Raw genomic sequence first — 16800 nt, 5'->3', positions numbered from 1 at the left:
CCATTACTGATCAGCTGACTCGTTCTCCGCTTTCAACTTTTGTTGGATGAATCCTACTTGTTACGGGGTTCATAGCTGTTTCCCTATCAAGACCGATTACGATGAACTCAAGTGACAATCCTGTGCAGGGCACTCAGGTGGCTCGTTTTGCGGTGAGCCTTCAAAATACCGGTCCATCGTCATCGGTGGCTCCTCACTGACAGATTCGACATCTTCTAGTGTGATTATTGCCGTCAGAAGAAGTTCAGGTACTTCCATTACTAGTCCGACTCATTGCTAGGAACATGTTCCGAAGAGATGAAATCTTTGAGTCTAGACTAACAAACAAAGGTGCTCCAGGGAACTGCCAAAGTGCAGTGCATGCCTTCCATGGCCTGGGCCTTGCGACTATTCTCGCGATCGCCTTAAGTCTGCCCCAACTCAAAGCCAGCCTAGTTCGGTGCCAACCCAAGGACAACCAGGAACTCAGGGCAACGAGCCAACGCCACAGCTAGCAGTCACACGAATTGATCTCACGGTAGAATCTCGACTTTGCAGCATAGAACACAAACTTGACCGCTTAACTTTGTTGGTGGAAAAGGCTGTCTTGCGAGCTGCATCCGAAAAGGAATCGGAAAGCGATGCTCAGACGCCGTCGCGGGCCAACCAGGCGAGCAGTCAAACCGATTCTCGGGTTCCGAAGCTGTTCATTGGCGAGTCTCATTCTTTCTCTTTCGTTAGAGAAGCAACTGGAAACCTCCGGTCCACGCCTGGAATACCTGGTCCTTCGTCTCAGCAAGAGACGGACGCCCAGTCTGAGCTCCAGTTTCTATCATCGTCCCTGACTACCGCGACAGTTGAGCCTGGGCATAACTTGCATATTTCAGGGTTCCATGTACCTTCCAGAGCCATAGGCTACAAGCTTATTGGAAGTAGGTAAACTTGGTCCCTGATCCCACGACCGGGCCGTGTGCTGATAGACATTGGCGTTTCTAGCCTTTTTAGAACACGCGCCAAAAGGCGAGCCATTCTTCGTCACACCTTCGGAGGAGCTTCTGAAGCAGATCGTCTTCAATCCTGATAAAGTCTCTCAGAAGGCTTGGTTGGTCTATTTCAACTACATCATGTTAGCTCAAGTTTCTCCAGAGAAACAAGACCATGGAGAAGAAGCTGCGAGATTTCGCCAGAACATGCGGATCGCTCTGAACGATAGCCGCATATTCTTGGAACCACGACAAGTCAACGTCCAAGCATTAGCTCTGCTGGCTGTTCATGGCGAGGACTATGCCTCTCCGAACTTGTCGTGGATGCTGGTCGGCCATGCTTGTCGCCAAGCAGAGGCTCTCGGCTTACATTTGCTAGCGCCTAGAGATATCGAGTCCTATCAGCGAAGTCTCTCGATGTTTTGGCTTCTTTTTGTATTGGATAAGTCGTGTGCCCTTGCATTTGGTCGATCCCCGTTTCTTCCGATGAAACTCTACCAAGACGTTCCATTGCCTGATTTCAGCTATCTGCTCAAGTTTCAACCACATCTCGATTCTGATTTCAGCAGTGCACCACCGGCTGCTCGTCCGTCTGAGTTTGGAGCACACTTCTTCATCAGGGGTATTGAGTTAGCCAAGATCATGGGCTTAGTCGTCGATATGCTGGCCCCAGGTTCTCCGCCACCCTTGAGGGAGACCATCAAGCTCCAGCTCGAAGAATGGGCCAATCAAACGAAAAAGGTATGTCAATGAAAGGATGCATTTGCATCCGCGTCGCATCATCTCTTTCCGCTTACGCTGTGCAAATTACAGATTCTGGATAAAATAGTGGACGCAGATAGGCACCTCCTTAAACCGACTCAGTTGAAGGAAATGTCCTTGGGCCTCAATAGTTTGAGATTCCAGTACCTTCATGTCGTGATTGTTCTTCTCAAAGGGGACAAGTCTTCCTCCAATCAACGTTTAGAGTGCGCAAGAGAGGCTCTATTCATACTACCTTCAATCGTCTCTAATTGGTCTTCCGTTTATAACGGAGTTGTTTGGTATGACTTTTCCAGCGGATCTCGAACCTACTTTCATAATCCCTTCTAACAAAGGCAACAGGCATCTATTGTACTATCCTTTCATACCATTCTTTGTTGTGTTCGAGAACCTGGTCAACAGCTCCACGTTCCAAGCCTCTGCGGCAATCGACCATGACCTTGGTCTCCTTGCTACAACTGTTTCCTATTTTTCGAGCATGAGAGATCAGATGCAGCTTCTCGCTGTTTTGTGCTCTCGTTTGGAGAATGTAGCAATTGTGTTCCTCGAACTAGCTCGGAGACACATACGACATCGCCATGCAACCATCAACAAGACCCTCGATTCCTCATGGCCCCCACTAGATATTCGGCCTGAAACGAATGTCGAGGAAGTGGCAGTAGGGGATAGCCTCCACAGCCTCTCACAAGGCACTCTTGATGACTTCACTTTGGGGAATGGGCTAGACGTCGGAAATTTTCTTAACTGGCTGCCGGCTGACATTTTCACATCTGGGCCATCTCTGGGGCTTGAATCGCGACAGAATCTCGGATCTGCAAGCAGCGGCCCTGAAGCTTCATCCACAGCCGATTTGCGAGGTCGGAAAAGACCGTTTGATGCGACATTCGATTGGTTTTCGTGGGACACATATTACACCGACATGCATTCTCATTAGGCGACCATTCTTTTGTCACCTTTCCACACTTCCACACATTCTATCAAGAGGTCTAGAATGACTCCTTCTGCTTTAATTGAATGCTGGAGTCAGTCTCAACTCACATTACTTTGTAGGAAACCGAGCGTTCTTCTACCACAATAGTCTGATAAAGCTAAAACTCGCTCATGGCTCGAGTACACCCTTCTCCAACACAAAATCAGCCTTCGGCGGCGTGATGTACTCAATCTCTCTATTTTGTTCAAAATGAACGCTTCCATACCGCAGCAACTCTGCAAAAGTTCCAGGTTCACGATCCCTGTTCTCATTCTCTTTCATGTCCCACAAAGTCCCCAGTGCATTCGTTGCGGTCATGCCTGCGGCGTGGGTGACCTTCTGCATAGTCGATGCAGTCAAGATCGTCCATACGACGTTATAAGCCTTCTTGTATTCTTCAGACTCTGGATCGGCATCCAATCGGACTGAGAAGAGGTCGAAGAGGTCCTCACCATTCCAACCGATGATGGCTTCTGCCGGCCAGTCTTCGTACAGCGAGTCGTGGAGAAGGATTTTCTTGTCGAAGTAATCGACGCCATCAAAGCCGCCGTTGGGCTCCTTGACCGCAGCAACTCTGATCCAGCACACGATTTGGGCAATGTACTCCAAGACCTTTGGGAGAGGAGCGCTCCAGTTCCATTTGAAGTTCCGAGCTTCGACTGCATCGGCGTTCATATCTTGTGCAAAGGAGACGAGAGGGTTTTCGAAAATGCCATCGGAGCTGTTGCGGCCTTTCCAAATCTCCATGAAAACATCGTGCCTTGATAGTGAATTAGCTTTCCCCCGCAATCAAAGTCGCAGTCGTGCCGTATTGTTGAGCTCCGATACTGATTCTTACGTACCAGTGTTTGATGAACATGTCACTTTTGCGACTTGCAATGAAATGGTTGGCTACGACGTTCGAGTACATCCAAGGGGCGGAAACCTGGTAAGGGCTGTTTGGGTCCTCGAGTTTCTTCCAGCAGAGATCGTCTATGGACCGAACGAGGATGGTGCCCACATCCACCCACGCACCGCCGTATTGGTACAGACAGATACCGCGAAGGAAGTCTGCGCTGTGGGGACCAGTCCGCACACGGGGCCCATCCATCTTGTGCGCAATATAGGCCTGGGGTAGTTGGTCTTCCTTGACCCAGTTCAAGGCATTGTTTGGAGAGTCTGGGACGTCATCCAAAACGCGAATCACCCAGTCCGGACCGCAGAGTCGAGCCCAGTTGATGATGTTGCGCTGGCCCCAGCTTGGTAGGTTGTCGAGACCAGAATCCCAAAAGGCCCAGATGTTCTTTTCTGAAGTAACTGGCAGAGGACTTTTCAAAGACTTGAGAATCTCCTGATCGGAGCGCGAGTCGAGAGGTTCAACATGGCGGAGTTTTGATTCAAACTCTGGCGGGATCTGGAACTTTGGTGAAGACATTGTGAAGTGTGAGTAACAAGAGACATGGAGCTTTGAAGGTCATAGTACAAGGCAACATTGAACGACTGATACTGAGGCGTCTTAAATACTTCTACTCCTGTTGGTTTGGGCTGCTGCTGTGTTGCACGGAGCAAGAACCGCAACCTGTAGCGCTTACATTGACGAGGAGCCATTGATGGATCTCCACTATCTATCACATTTGGCGCTTGACGGATAATCAATGCACCAATGACGTTCTCGGTATGTGAATGTAGCGCTGACAAAGATGAGATGCAGGACGTAGCCAAGTCTGACTGACAGGAAACGTGGACATTTGTGCACAAAGCAAATGGAGGTGAGAGCGGATTTGTTTCCTGGATTGGTAGGATGACATAAGAGTCATTGATCGGTTAGTTGGCCCAGGACTCGGCCGACATTTGGGTTGTTTTGATTCGTGTGTTGGTTGTGCGATGGCGGATCTCACTGCACCTGTTTACGACGTATGCAGCATGTATGGGTAATCTCTGAGCACACATCTATCGGATCGCTCACTTGATAAGTGATGACAAGAAAGCATTCAATGTAATTCATACTAGATGAATGAAGTCTCCAAATCCTCATATCACACCAATCTAAAGCCATCAAATGGCTATGATCTCGACATTTCTGCGTCTCATTTCCTCGAGGTTTGTTTTTCGCGGAGTGCATCGATGATGTGACTTCTCTGTAAGCTTGATGCAATACTGAGTCCCAAGTCTCAACCTTCATATCTAGACGGATGTTGCAAACAATAACTCGTAGAAATTTCACATCAGAAGATCACCTCCCGAGTCAGTGAATCTAGCACTCAAGGACTTTTCACAACGCAGTGGGCCAATTACCTAGTCCGTATCGATCCTTTAGGGCAGGTGAGATGCCGTCATTCACGGTAGCTCTCAAATTTTCGTTCTCTTTTGACTCCAGATGCCCAGCCACAGTTCGTCAGGGAGGATCGGTGTTAGCCGCGAGTTTGTGGCTGAGGTAAGATACTGCCAAGTCCTGAACCCTGGCTCAAGCCGATCGATCACATTTTGGCAGTGCTCAACCGGGACAAAAAATACATGTGCACACGAGCTCCATTTCCCGATGGATTTCAGCTCGGTTCATGTTGAGTGAGGTGATTAACTTCCCATTGAATCAAGTGCGACTATTCAACTACTGGAGATGCAACAGACCTAGGTATTGAAAGTGAGTTAGGTAAACAGGGCTGAGCGATCTTCAAGAGTAGATTATTTGGGAAATAAAAATTAAGGTTTTGGTGGCATTTGGGTGGCTTTAGTCAAGCCATCTGTTCGTATGGCTTTTAGCTACATGTAAGGTAGGCTACTGGGACCACTGGCTCAAGCTAGCTTCCTCTCGCGGGCCCAAGAAGACATCAACCCCTGCTAGCCTTGTGTATGGACGGCGAAGTAAATCAGGGGATACCCCTATGGAACATTCCCATTCTCTTTTCTGGTGGAGCGACTGCTAGGCTCTCGGCTCGATCATGGCTTCGCTTCATCCCGGAATGAAGACTGAAATCCCAATTTTCGAGAGGCGCATAGTATCGCCCGGATGTTATAGCGTTGCTCATCATGAGGACAAATCTTACCAATTCCCGCTTTGCAAATGTAAAGTAGCTGACGCCACTGTCATGATCGGAAACCAAATAGTGCCACAGCGTATCTTACCATAAGATCGTGTGCGACGCATCGCATTTCACCAAGACATCGTGACTGCCTGAGGACGAGACTCAAAACGGCGCTGCCGTTAGCAATTTCGGACGCAGGGTCGAGGAATGGAAATCGTGCAGGTACCCCGAGCTAAAATCGGCCCCATTTGTGCAGTGCCGCAGCTCCCAAAACAAATCTCGTAATGGCTTCTTTCAAGTTTCGGCGGTTAGCGGTGCGGCATGGAAATGACTTCATACAGGGAGATCTGCGAATGACGGTCTAGGAATGGTACGAGGGGCACAGTCGTACAGTCTTACACCCTGTCAGCCCAACAGGCCAAAAAGATCTCCACTACAGGCAGCGACATTCGCTAGGCCCGCCCGAAATCGGGAACTTTGGTGTGCTGGTTGTCGAGAATAGGTGGTAAAAACTGTAAAAGACGCAAAGAAGCCAGGGATCTACGAGCTGATCCGGGGCTATGCCACTTAGGGACGCACCAACAGGCGCTTGCTGTCAGCCGAGATCCCTGGCAGTCAGGATTCACCTTGCTTTCGGACCCATGAAACAGGCAACACAGGGCAATTCCAGCCACTTAGAGTATGTTTGGGGGCGCTGCTGGGCGTGTTGGACTATCTTAAGGTTACTTTGCAGGCCTGTAGAGTCTAATTAGGGCTGTGTCGCCAAGGACCAAGGCGACCAAGTCAATAGGGGCTGTGGCGCGCCGGTTCAACGCAACTAAGACATTCCAACTGTAAGCGAGACGGAAGTGCGGCGCTGTTGGTCCAAGGGGTTTGATCCTTCGAGTGCCGTGGTCATCGTCAAATTTTACTTAAGGCGCAATAGTCTCTCACGACATTTGGCAATGCGTTCTTGTTGTCATCGAATACATTACGTCTAGAACCTGAAGACTACTCCCGCGATTACTTGGCGATAATACACCCAATCCTCCCGGCAATCGACCAGATACCTCCAACACACCAACTACGAACACCGACAAAATGACTCAAGCATACATCATCGGCGATAGCTCGCCGTTCCTCAAGCGCGTCTTGATTCCCTTCTGGGTCATTCGAATCGCGATCATGGTTCTTGAGATCGTCCTCTACGCCGGAACTATCGCCCTCGCGGCCTCTAACAAGGAGGCTCTGAACGACTACGGCGACGACAACAGAACAGCAAGCTGGGTCATTGGCGTCCTCTGTGTCATAATGGTTATCATTCTTATCTGCTTGATTCTCGACATCGTCTGCATCGTCAAGCGCTCCCGACGCACCCTCAGCCCGAAATTCTTCCTCGTCTCCAACGTCATCCAGACTCTGGTCTGGGTCATTCTGTTCATCCTCACCATCATCGGTGCTGGCGGCGCATTTACCTTCATTATCGCGATCGTCATTCTGTAAGCAAATTCCGACGAACTGGCTTTTCTTTCCATTGAACGACAAACTAACCTCGATTCTGCAGCGCTTCCTTCGTTGGTCTCCTCATTTATGCTAGCGTCATCTACCACAAGTTCCGCAAGGGCACACTGCCCCGCGGGAACTACGCTCCCGCCAACCCAAGCACTGGTTACACTGGAGGGTACGCCTCCAACGAACCCAATAAGACCTACGACCCGAACGCAGCCCGTTACGAGATGGACCAGAGATACGCATAAATCGTTGGTAAAAGGGTTTCGGTTAGCATTGACTGGTTTAAACACGGCATTTACGACTTGGTCATGTCCACAAGTTGATTGTATCAAAGAAGACTCGGTGATAGTTCCTTTTGTAAATGATGAGTAGGATGACTATAACTCGGGCTAAGATACCAGGCGTAAAGAATTGAATTTTATTGGTTTCGCATACTCAATCGGCCACAGGGTCATTGTCTCGACAAAGGCCAGCACCCGTTTTCTTGCTCATATCTCCATCAATGAAGCTGGTAAAGTTGTGCAAATAGCTATGAGTACGTTCTCGCTATGAGTCGAAAGCGCGATTTATGGGAAACGGGTTCGCCTTATATACCCGTTTCCCGCGAGCCTGAGCTTGATTCTCTATGCCCCAGGGCCTTCTTGGGCGATTTTAAAGTCGCTGATGGGATGTCCGAACATGCTTAGTGCGCCTCATTACACTCTGCTGGAACTTTTAGAGTTCCGAGCCTGAACGGCTCCGAAGGTGGGCCCGGCGACACAGATCCACTGCGGACTTTTCGGGCCCCGGAACTCTCCCGGCATTCGCCCGACATCAAGTAATGCTTGAATCCACATGAGCCTGTTCTTAGATTGAATTGATTGAATCGTTTGAGCTAGAATCTAAGTGGTAAAGGCTGGTCACGAGTTTGCAGCCACTCCTGACAAGATTTTCTCCAATTCATCCGGATCTTTGGGTACATTTGTCAAGTTTATGCTGCCAGACTCCGTGACTAGAAGGTCATCTTCGATGCTAGGAGGCAGTGTCAACAGTGCGAGATTCTATTGGAACTTGTTAAGGACTCACCACACGCCCCCAACATCCCAATAACGGTTCAATACCTGTTCGTCGATGAACTTTGAGAGTCTTTCATCACGGAGAAGAGGCCGAATCACATGTTCGTTAAAGTGTATCTAGTTGTGTCAGCTTCAGAGAAACAACATTTCGTATGTCTATGAGGAGTCGGGAGGTGGGAATGGAACTCACGCCTGGTTCCACCGTGACAATGCAACCCGCGGGTAGATGTCTTCTGACTCTCAAGTACTTGAACATGGGATCGAGATTGTCATCGGTCTTGTCGCATTGACCTCCGGTATCATGTGTGTCCATGCCCAGAAAGTGGCCGAGTCCGTGGGGCATGAAAGCAGTGCTGACTCTTTCTCTCAGGATCTCATCCTTGTCCCCTTCCAAGATCCCAAGGGCTAGGAGACCATCAATCGCAACTTTATGTGCCAATATATGCAGATCATCCCACAACACCCCTTCCTTCAATTCTGCAATGCATTGTTCTTGCATGTTCAGCACGATATCATAGATCGCGCGTGATTCGCGGGTAAATCTGCCAGAGATAGGAAGAGTTCGAGTCTGCTTTTGTCAGTCAGATTCAGGAGAAAGGTAAGGACGACAAGCTCACAATGTCTGCACCATAGCAGTTCCACTCAGCGCCAGCATCCACCACAACCACATCCTTGGGTTTGCCACTCTGATAGAGGTTCTGATTGTTGCTCTCGTAGTGCATCGTTGCCGCTGTGCGCCCACTTGCGACAATGCTCGGATAAGCTTGCATCTTTGCTCCCTGTTTCGTGCACTCCCCCAGAAACACCCCATCAATCTCTGATTCGGTTCTGCATTCCTTGAGGGATTTGATCACCGCTCGATGGGCAACAGAACTGATGATGTTCGCCTTGTACATTAAAGCAATTTCGTAATCATCTTTGATCACTCGGCACTCGTCAGTTGCTTCTTTGAGTAGGGTCGAGTCTACTACCGTTTCCGTAGGAAACTTATAACCAGACCTCTGGTGGTCGCCGCTGGTGAATATTGCGGTCTCGCGCTGGCATGCTTGGCTTCCGATGAAGTCCAGTGATGATTGGAGTTCTGTGTTGGACAACACAGAGTCAACATCGTATTTGCCAAGGATTTCCTCGTTCGATGGGGGCAATCCAGACCAGATGATCTCTTCGGGGTTGATGGGTGGGACAAAGAGCGTCAAATGAGCCTTTCTGATGTCGTAGATCAGATGGCAGTTGGGAGTGGTAACACCAGTCAAGTACATGAAGGGCCTCTGCTGTCGGTACGGAATCGCTAGGTCTGAATCATCGTAGAATTCCTCTCGGGCCCCAGTAAGAAAAAGAAAACCGTTCGTGTGAGGCATCTTAGCATGGATATACTGAGCTACACGTAACGCGTGTGCCTTGGCGGGATACTTCCCTATCAGGCCGTTGAGAGCCTCCTCCGCATGCATAATGGCGTTATTGTGAAGTAGAATGAAGAAAACTGAGAGCGTTTCATCAGAGATACGAGTGCACTTAGGATTATGAGAGCTGGGAAGTCCCTTCTACTTTATACTTACCATAATACTCTCGGTTCTCAGAAGCAGTTGATATTACTTTGATTCAGATTGCTGGCCAAAATCCAGCCTTGGTCTCGGCTTCGGGCCGAAGCCTTGTTCTTCCTTAGCAAGTATTAATAGGAGTTTGGGGTGATTGACACACTAGCCGAAGCCGTTACATTTATTTGCTGCAAGTGACCGAAGCCGAGCATGAGCGCCGCTTTGCGACCATAGCTGCTGACAAAGGCTTCTGGAACCAAGCAAGAAAATTCAATCGCTCAGTCAATCAACCAGTAATGTCGTCTTACCTAGGAGGAGTCGCTTCGGTCGATCAATCGACCAAACGTCTGTTACTGCGTATACGCTCACATTCGCTTGAATCTATCGCCTGCTTGAACCATGGTCCCCCTCGATTCTTTATCCCCGTCTTGTCGCAACACCCGCCAGCCGCCGTGTGCTCCTTGTCGCACCCGGAAGCTTGCTTGCGACCGCTCACAGCCAGTATGCAATCGCTGTCAGAGAGCACGAACTAAGCTCAACTGCATATACCCTTCGACACCGCAACTGGAGACGCATACGCCGGATTTAGCTGCCGACCTCGGTATTGAGACCGGTCCAAGCCTCGGACAGGAAGCAGTGGCAAATACCACGTCAAATTCTACTCCTTCGGGCTATTTTGGCTACACAAGTCATAACAAAGTTTTTGAAGAGACTGAGTTTGACCTTTTCCTAGCCAGTGGAGGCACTTCGCTCTTGGACCCCAGCAAAAGGCTCGCACAAAGTCACGAAGAAAGTCACGATAGAGTCATCTTTCGTGAGCTCCCGTCACCTTGCCAAGAATCGGCTCTCTTCGTGCTACGTTGTTTGCCTAGCTTGCAGGCGTACTGTCATGAACCCTTCCATGAGCAGAAGGGATGGAGCCAAATTGCTGTTAATCGGATCATCAAATCACTTCAAGCTGCATTTGAAACGTTACCAGATGAGGGCGACAAATGCTTTAGCGACTTGGCCGAGATCCTCTGTAGGAATACCCGCCGTGCTATTGAGGATGAGCAAGATGACGCTTCTCAATGGATCAGTCAGTTTCATGACCAAAACCTCCGTTGGGAGTCCATAGGACTCCTGTGGGCCAGTATCGCACGTGTTTCGGATGATGTTGGTTCTCTGTATCGTCATCATTTGAACGCATTCTCGGAGAGCGTATCTCCTCAAACAGCTCAAGCCTGTCTAGGCTATTGCATTGAGCTTTCACGTACCTTTACTGATGGCAACGATCTGTTGTTGGAACTTTGTCGACGCAAAGCAATCTTTGATTCCATTGTTGATGGTGATGCCCGTAATTACTACAACCCTTCAACAACTCTTTGGCGCCGATGCTAATTGCTCATAGGCATCTCGAGCTATGTGTCTCATAGTCTGTCTGTTACCATGCTCACGTATCTTGGATACCATAGTCTAGAGAATGGGCCCTCTTACGAACCAACACTTTGCTCCGAAAATCGGCGACGAGTCGTGGCCCAGGTTTTCACCAGTGACAAATTTGCTGTTTCTTTCACCGGCCGGCCGCCTCTCTTGACAAACAGCTTCTGCTCTACTCCAATGCCTCTCGACATTAGCGACAAAGATCTTGCATCAGACAAGACTGCTTTGTCCCATGCAGTTCAATCACTTGACGACCAGGGCTGGAATACGAGTGGGGAAATACATCCTTCAACTGTCATTCGAGCAAGATACATGATTGCCAGCATCCGAGACGAACTCATTGCTGTTGCGTTATCTCACAGCAAGGAGGTAGAACGCGATCAAATCCAGTCCGTAAATCTTCTGCCCTTGTATCAATTGAGGTGGACTAATATCTGGGGACAGAGCCTTGAAGGATCGACAACTCGTATTCCCTTCCAAGATTCCGGATGCCTTGAGGTATAGTCTAAACGATCTCATTGATCCTGATCTTGATAGTCGTACCCTGTATTTCAGGATTACGCTCCAACTCGATCATCTGAAAAACCTCTTCTTTGCAGAAAGGTTGCTTCTCCGCTGCAGCAATTTCGACGATACTGAGCTGCTCTCAACAAGTTTCGATCTTGTGAGGTTGACTATCGAACTCTGGAAGCGCCGAGACTCTCTTAACGATCCTGTCATTCTACGTGACTTCGAATGGCTGGTAAGAAGCCTTGCACCTTACTATATGCACTTACTAAATTGGAATTTAGCTGTTAGAGTATGGTGCCCCTGCTGGTGGTATCCTATGTCAGGGATTGCTCCAGCCGAGCCCTGCATATTCCAACACCCAAAACATTGAAATGACAAGATCCTCTATTGTACAACAGCTCAGTCTGCTAATAGGGTTCCTCGATTGGGTTTCCCCTTCTGCACCTGCCGGACAGTCATGCGCAAGCTTTAAGCACCTCATCCAGCGTGTCTTGGACCACCATCTGAATGGCAACGATTGGCAACAAGATGCAAGAAGTCCGAGTATCTTAGAATCAAGGCCACTGCAGCTACCTGCTTTTCGCTTTGACTTATTAAACACTTTCGACTGGTTCATTCCAAGTCCATCAGGATCAAATAACAGGTGACAAAAGCTATCAAATATCCAAAGAATCGTTAGCTGATTGGCCAATAATTTCTCCTCACTAATTTGATAAGTACCCTGGTGTTATTTACACAATGCTGCCTCTCTGCTAAAAGCTCTTGCGACTATGTGAATATGACCGCCAGTCACGTTGGGTAGGGGACTGACGATGTTTCAATTTTGAACGGCGCGGAAGATTCGTATCCTTGAACTAGTGTAGCGCCGCCTGGAGATGGAGAAGGCACAGTCCTTAAGATTCGAATAGATCAATCTCAACTGCTTCAGATTAATTATAATACTTCATTCTGTCTGACGACTAACAGATTGATTGCAGATAAATCGGGATCGATGCGACAGCTAGCAGTTCTTTCTGATAGACACCCTTCTATTATGAGCTGGACTCATGTTCTCAACTAATAAATAAAGCCTCCGTTCAGAGTTTCGAGGCCATGAAACGGTAGTAGGCCAAGCAGTTCCAGTCGGCAGAGTACTGGCCGCCAGATAGTGCAATCCACTCCTCACCTATAGCCAATATATGTTAGCATTCGTGTCTCGTCAAGGTTATCATAGGGACAGCCATACCCTTTCTCACAACCCTATCGAGGTTGCCCTTGGACGATGTCGTAGTTCCACCGTAATCGATGCTATGAAGAAAGCAGGTTTAGTACATATTTCTACTTTCCTCTAGCGAAATGTAGCTTGGAGAGAATCTTACTGCTGCATTCTCTTGACTTCGTCCCAATCGTGTCTAGTCTGAGTCCATGTGTTGGGATTGTCTGCCAGACGCCTGACGTGAAGATAGCTGGCCTTGAACTTCTTCTGGAAGACAGCAGTCTTTCCAATGATCAGACCAGTATGTAGACAGCCTGTCTGGTCAATGGTGTACTGCTGAGAAGGAGTCATGCCCTTTTGGCCAGGATACGCCTTGTTGCAGGACATGAAATAGTAGTATGTGTTGTGCCTCAGGGTGCCGACGACCTTCTCGGCCTCTATCCATGCCGCACTAGAGTCGCGGGATAAGATGCCATCGGCGTCGAATGCGATGCTTTCCGTAGTAGCTAAGTCGCCTGGAGCGCGTACTGCGAGGTCTGTGTCAAGCTTCGGAAGAGCCAGACCGGAGGCGGCGACGCAGTAGGCGAGAAGTTGCAGAAACCTCATTGTGAATGTTTTCAAAGACACTTGGTACGCTGGAGATGGGATGGTATTGATTGACAACAGAGAATTGAAGTTTCGAACCATTTATACGTGAGAAAATTTGAGCTAATAGTCTTTCATTCTGCGCAATACCAAAGCTCATGAGATCGAAAGTCCTCATCCTCGGCCATCCCGTAGCCAAGATGTTCATCCATCTGGTGGGTTTAGACGTCAAAAACCTAGATAAATTCCACCGAAGAGATGCTGTCTAAGTTGAGGGCACTTTTCGGGTCCGAGAAAGACCCTTCGACAATCAATTCTCACAATGGCCAACACAAATTGATGAGGTAGTTCAAATAAGTGTTCTATTCCTGTTTGAAGCGAGAGATCCCACGAGATGGAGTCACCAGCGGCATATTGACTGCATTCTTGGCAACACCTGATAAGGGACTCATGTCAATGAATGACTCGAGTCACAACACAACAAAAGAACAGAGTCGCCGTCCAAGAGCCTCCTGGACGATTCCGTAAGTCAAAGCGTCAACCCGAAAGTCCCGGCCACTTCGGGCGTATGGGTTGCCACGGAGCAATCTGTTCCCGACGGAATTTAAGGAACAGAACAAGGATCAAACCAACGAGAAATTCGCCGAGAATGCAGGCACCTTCATAACGTTGGATTCCGACATTGATTGCACCTTAATTATCGCCAATCAGCTCGGCATCTTTACGTTGCCTAAGCGGCATGAATACCTCTCTTTTCTAAGTTCTAGAGTGGAAGCTCCACTCATGGAGAGAACATTATTCGCGAGACCGACGGTACTCCTTCCCAATCTTAGAATCCCCAAGTTCCCTCCACCAGGCCGAGCAGACTCTCAACCAGAAAATAGCGTAGACCCCCAGGAAATAGTCTTGCCTACCTTAGGCATTGAAGTACGAAAGTGAATGGTGATGTTCGACACCGAATGGCCAAGGCACGTACGGCTTTTAGTTATGCACGTATATGTAGCTGACTTGTATCATTGAATTATCATCAGACTATTTTTCGTACGTTCTTTTTAAGAGAAAATCTCTCGCAGCCTAGTGTGTTCATCAATCTATACTACTATTGAGGGGTATCCAGGGTAAGGTAGACCCCAGCGGCACCCTACTTGATGCTCACACGGCAAACCCTGAAGTGGGATCATACGACGTCGGTACGCGGTACATGGGCGTGATTCTAGATTGACTTTTTTATTCCAACGGAAGACGCAGATCTCCGGGATTGTCGCCAGGAATAGCATGACTCCTTTAGTCATACCTTGGCTCCTCTATTTGCCTTTTCCTCGGGTTCACCGTTGCACATCCTGAGTCGGTCGGGATAGACGCGAGACAGGTAAGCGGACATTGACGGTTTAATCACTAATCAGGGTTTGCCTTGCATGTTTAGGAAGATTAATCGTTATGGCGTAGAATTTCATCTATTTACCTGTTGTCAAAAGCGGGTAATGGTATGGTGTTCGTTTGTTTACTGCTTACATATGATTTCAGAGCAGGTGTGCTGCTTGGTAAACGCAAACATTGATGAATTCAAAAACATAAGTAAATGAAACCGAGGCACCGCCAAGGTAGCCTCCCTTGACTTGATTCTCAGTGTCGTCTAGGAAGCTTTCGGCGTACGCCGCGATTCCAGCTGTACATTCGTAGCCGCATGGATTTCAAGCGAAATCTTGAGCGCAGTAAATTATGAGGCTCAGTAGGTCACGCTGCAGTTCGTGATAGCTCACAGCATTCATTATTACACCCTGATTGGATCTAATCAATTATACTTCACGGTCTTCTCCGTTGGAAAGATGGTTCTCATCGATCAACCATTGTCATCTCTGGCTCGTTGATTTGGCAGAGTAAGACAATATCGGGAGAGCGTTCTTTACCACCTGTTAGTCTTCTAGCAAGATTACCATGGATGAACCAGTTGACTATAAGACTCTTTAAGCCTTTGCACTTCGATCTTCCTGGCTAGCAGCAAAGGGTATCAGACATCTCATCTTCTACGGTGTATTCTCAGGTTTCCTTGACAAAATCGTCTCAAGATGTCACTCCGAGCCTCTCTTCTATCTCTTTTCATATCTTCGTTGGACTTTGCTAGCGCAGAAACTTCACATACACACTGGAAGCGCGGTGGCGACGTTGCGGTTAACGACAAATGGGCGAATCACGACAAAGTCGCCCCCCTTGCGGAAGCCCCTGGCTATGATCTCGATGGAGAGGTCCAGATGACCTTCAAGCCCCTGCTTCACTCATGGCACGGATGTGTTCCGTACGCAGCGGTCGACGCTGATGGTGCTGCTGGGTAAGTGAGAATAACCATTAGGACTTGTGAGATTCAACTTTAAGAGCCAAGCGACATAGATCGCATATACTGACGAAGCTCGAATGCTAGTGCTGGTTTGAAGCCAACAGGTAAAGCCGGCGGCGATTGCCGCGACTTGGGCCAAACTGGTCAGACTTACACGCGAATCGGAAAATCCCATGACCGGACGGGCATCATCTACAGCTATTACCTACCCAAAGTGCAGGGTAACGACGAGCAGCATAAGCATCACTGGATCACAGCCGTCGTTTGGCTCGCCGTCGATAAATGTCCCGACGATATCGCAAACTTTTCGCCTCGCGGCGTCGCGTACTCTACGAACCCACAAGGCGCATTCGACACCACACACAACACCAACACCCTGTTCGTCAGCTGGGAGAACTCAGCAACAGCAACACGCCCTATTCTAGCATACGATGCCGGAGTTCCTCTTATCCCTTCCGCAAATGGTCCCGAAGGGGCCTTGAGCCCCCCTCTGGTTGCCTGGGATCGCCTCCCAGCTGCAGCAAAAGAGCAGCTGAATGGCATCCGTTATGAGCACACCAGAGTTCCCTTCAGCGACGCCAACTTCCAAGGGACTCTCGACTCTGCTTACAGCGATACCTTCTTCACTGGCGTTGGTCCAGATGGTACGGATTGTGGCGATGATACGCCGTCGCAGGACGAAATTGATCCTGATTTCGGGGACCCGATTGCATCGTCCACTGCGGCGCCCGGGCCCGAGGCCACCGGTCTTTAAGAATGGGACCAGTCATGGCACGAGGAGATGAAGACAGTTCAAGGCGTAAATCATTTTGCCTAGAAAAAGCGTATTGGTCTAGGACTTCGAGATAGCAGATGCATTTACCTAAGGTACATAATACTAAGTAACGGTGTTCTCAATTTCTGGTTGTCATTCATCGCCTCTTGGAACAGCCCATATCAGTATGGATTCCGGGCCCGGATTTGCGGATGGAGCTTGCGG

At 48.9% G+C, this 16800-nt stretch overlaps 5 protein-coding genes and 1 further gene across 5 annotated transcripts; 4 read left to right on the top strand and 2 right to left on the bottom strand.

The window, feature by feature from the left end:
• The first annotated feature begins 101 nt into the window (after nt 1-101).
• HER10_EVM0007726 lies at nt 102-2693 on the top strand.
• Nucleotides 2694-2823: 130 nt separating this feature from the next.
• Nucleotides 2824-4110, bottom strand: HER10_EVM0001305 (capsule polysaccharide biosynthesis protein; the record flags this gene model as incomplete). Its single annotated transcript, XM_035471060.1, has 2 exons — nt 3537-4110; nt 2824-3454 (listed from the first exon to the last, which is right to left on the bottom strand). The coding sequence occupies exons 1-2, from the start codon at nt 4106-4108 to the stop codon at nt 2824-2826; spliced, it is 1203 nt and encodes a 400-aa protein (XP_035335642.1). The 5' UTR covers nt 4109-4110.
• A 2398-nt stretch (nt 4111-6508) lies between these two features.
• HER10_EVM0003949 (uncharacterized protein) lies at nt 6509-7820 on the top strand. The gene is made up of 2 exons (XM_035473610.1): nt 6509-7174; nt 7240-7820. Exons 1-2 carry the CDS (start codon nt 6777-6779, stop codon nt 7430-7432), a joined length of 591 nt encoding a protein of 196 aa, XP_035335889.1. The 5' UTR covers nt 6509-6776; the 3' UTR covers nt 7433-7820.
• A 2356-nt stretch (nt 7821-10176) lies between these two features.
• On the top strand, nt 10177-12356 carry HER10_EVM0012038 (uncharacterized protein; the record flags this gene model as incomplete). The annotated part of the gene is made up of 4 exons (XM_035481442.1): nt 10177-11113; nt 11168-11588; nt 11644-11941; nt 11991-12356. The coding sequence occupies 4 exons, from the start codon at nt 10177-10179 to the stop codon at nt 12354-12356; spliced, it is 2022 nt and encodes a 673-aa protein (XP_035336631.1).
• A 429-nt stretch (nt 12357-12785) lies between these two features.
• HER10_EVM0005975 (EC51a protein) lies at nt 12786-13510 on the bottom strand (the record flags this gene model as incomplete). The annotated part of the gene is made up of 3 exons (XM_035475573.1): nt 12786-12874; nt 12935-12996; nt 13068-13510. 3 exons carry the CDS (start codon nt 13508-13510, stop codon nt 12786-12788), a joined length of 594 nt encoding a protein of 197 aa, XP_035336082.1.
• Nucleotides 13511-15555: 2045 nt separating this feature from the next.
• Nucleotides 15556-16575, top strand: HER10_EVM0008201 (necrosis inducing protein; the record flags this gene model as incomplete). The annotated part of the gene is made up of 2 exons (XM_035477733.1): nt 15556-15815; nt 15906-16575. The coding sequence occupies 2 exons, from the start codon at nt 15556-15558 to the stop codon at nt 16573-16575; spliced, it is 930 nt and encodes a 309-aa protein (XP_035336286.1).
• Between the last annotated feature and the right edge of the window lie 225 nt (nt 16576-16800).

This window comes from Colletotrichum scovillei (genome assembly GCF_011075155.1).
Source record: "Colletotrichum scovillei strain TJNH1 chromosome Unknown Contig00003, whole genome shotgun sequence".
NCBI lineage: Eukaryota > Fungi > Ascomycota > Sordariomycetes > Glomerellales > Glomerellaceae > Colletotrichum > Colletotrichum scovillei.
This window is presented reverse-complemented; position numbering and strand designations above follow the sequence as displayed.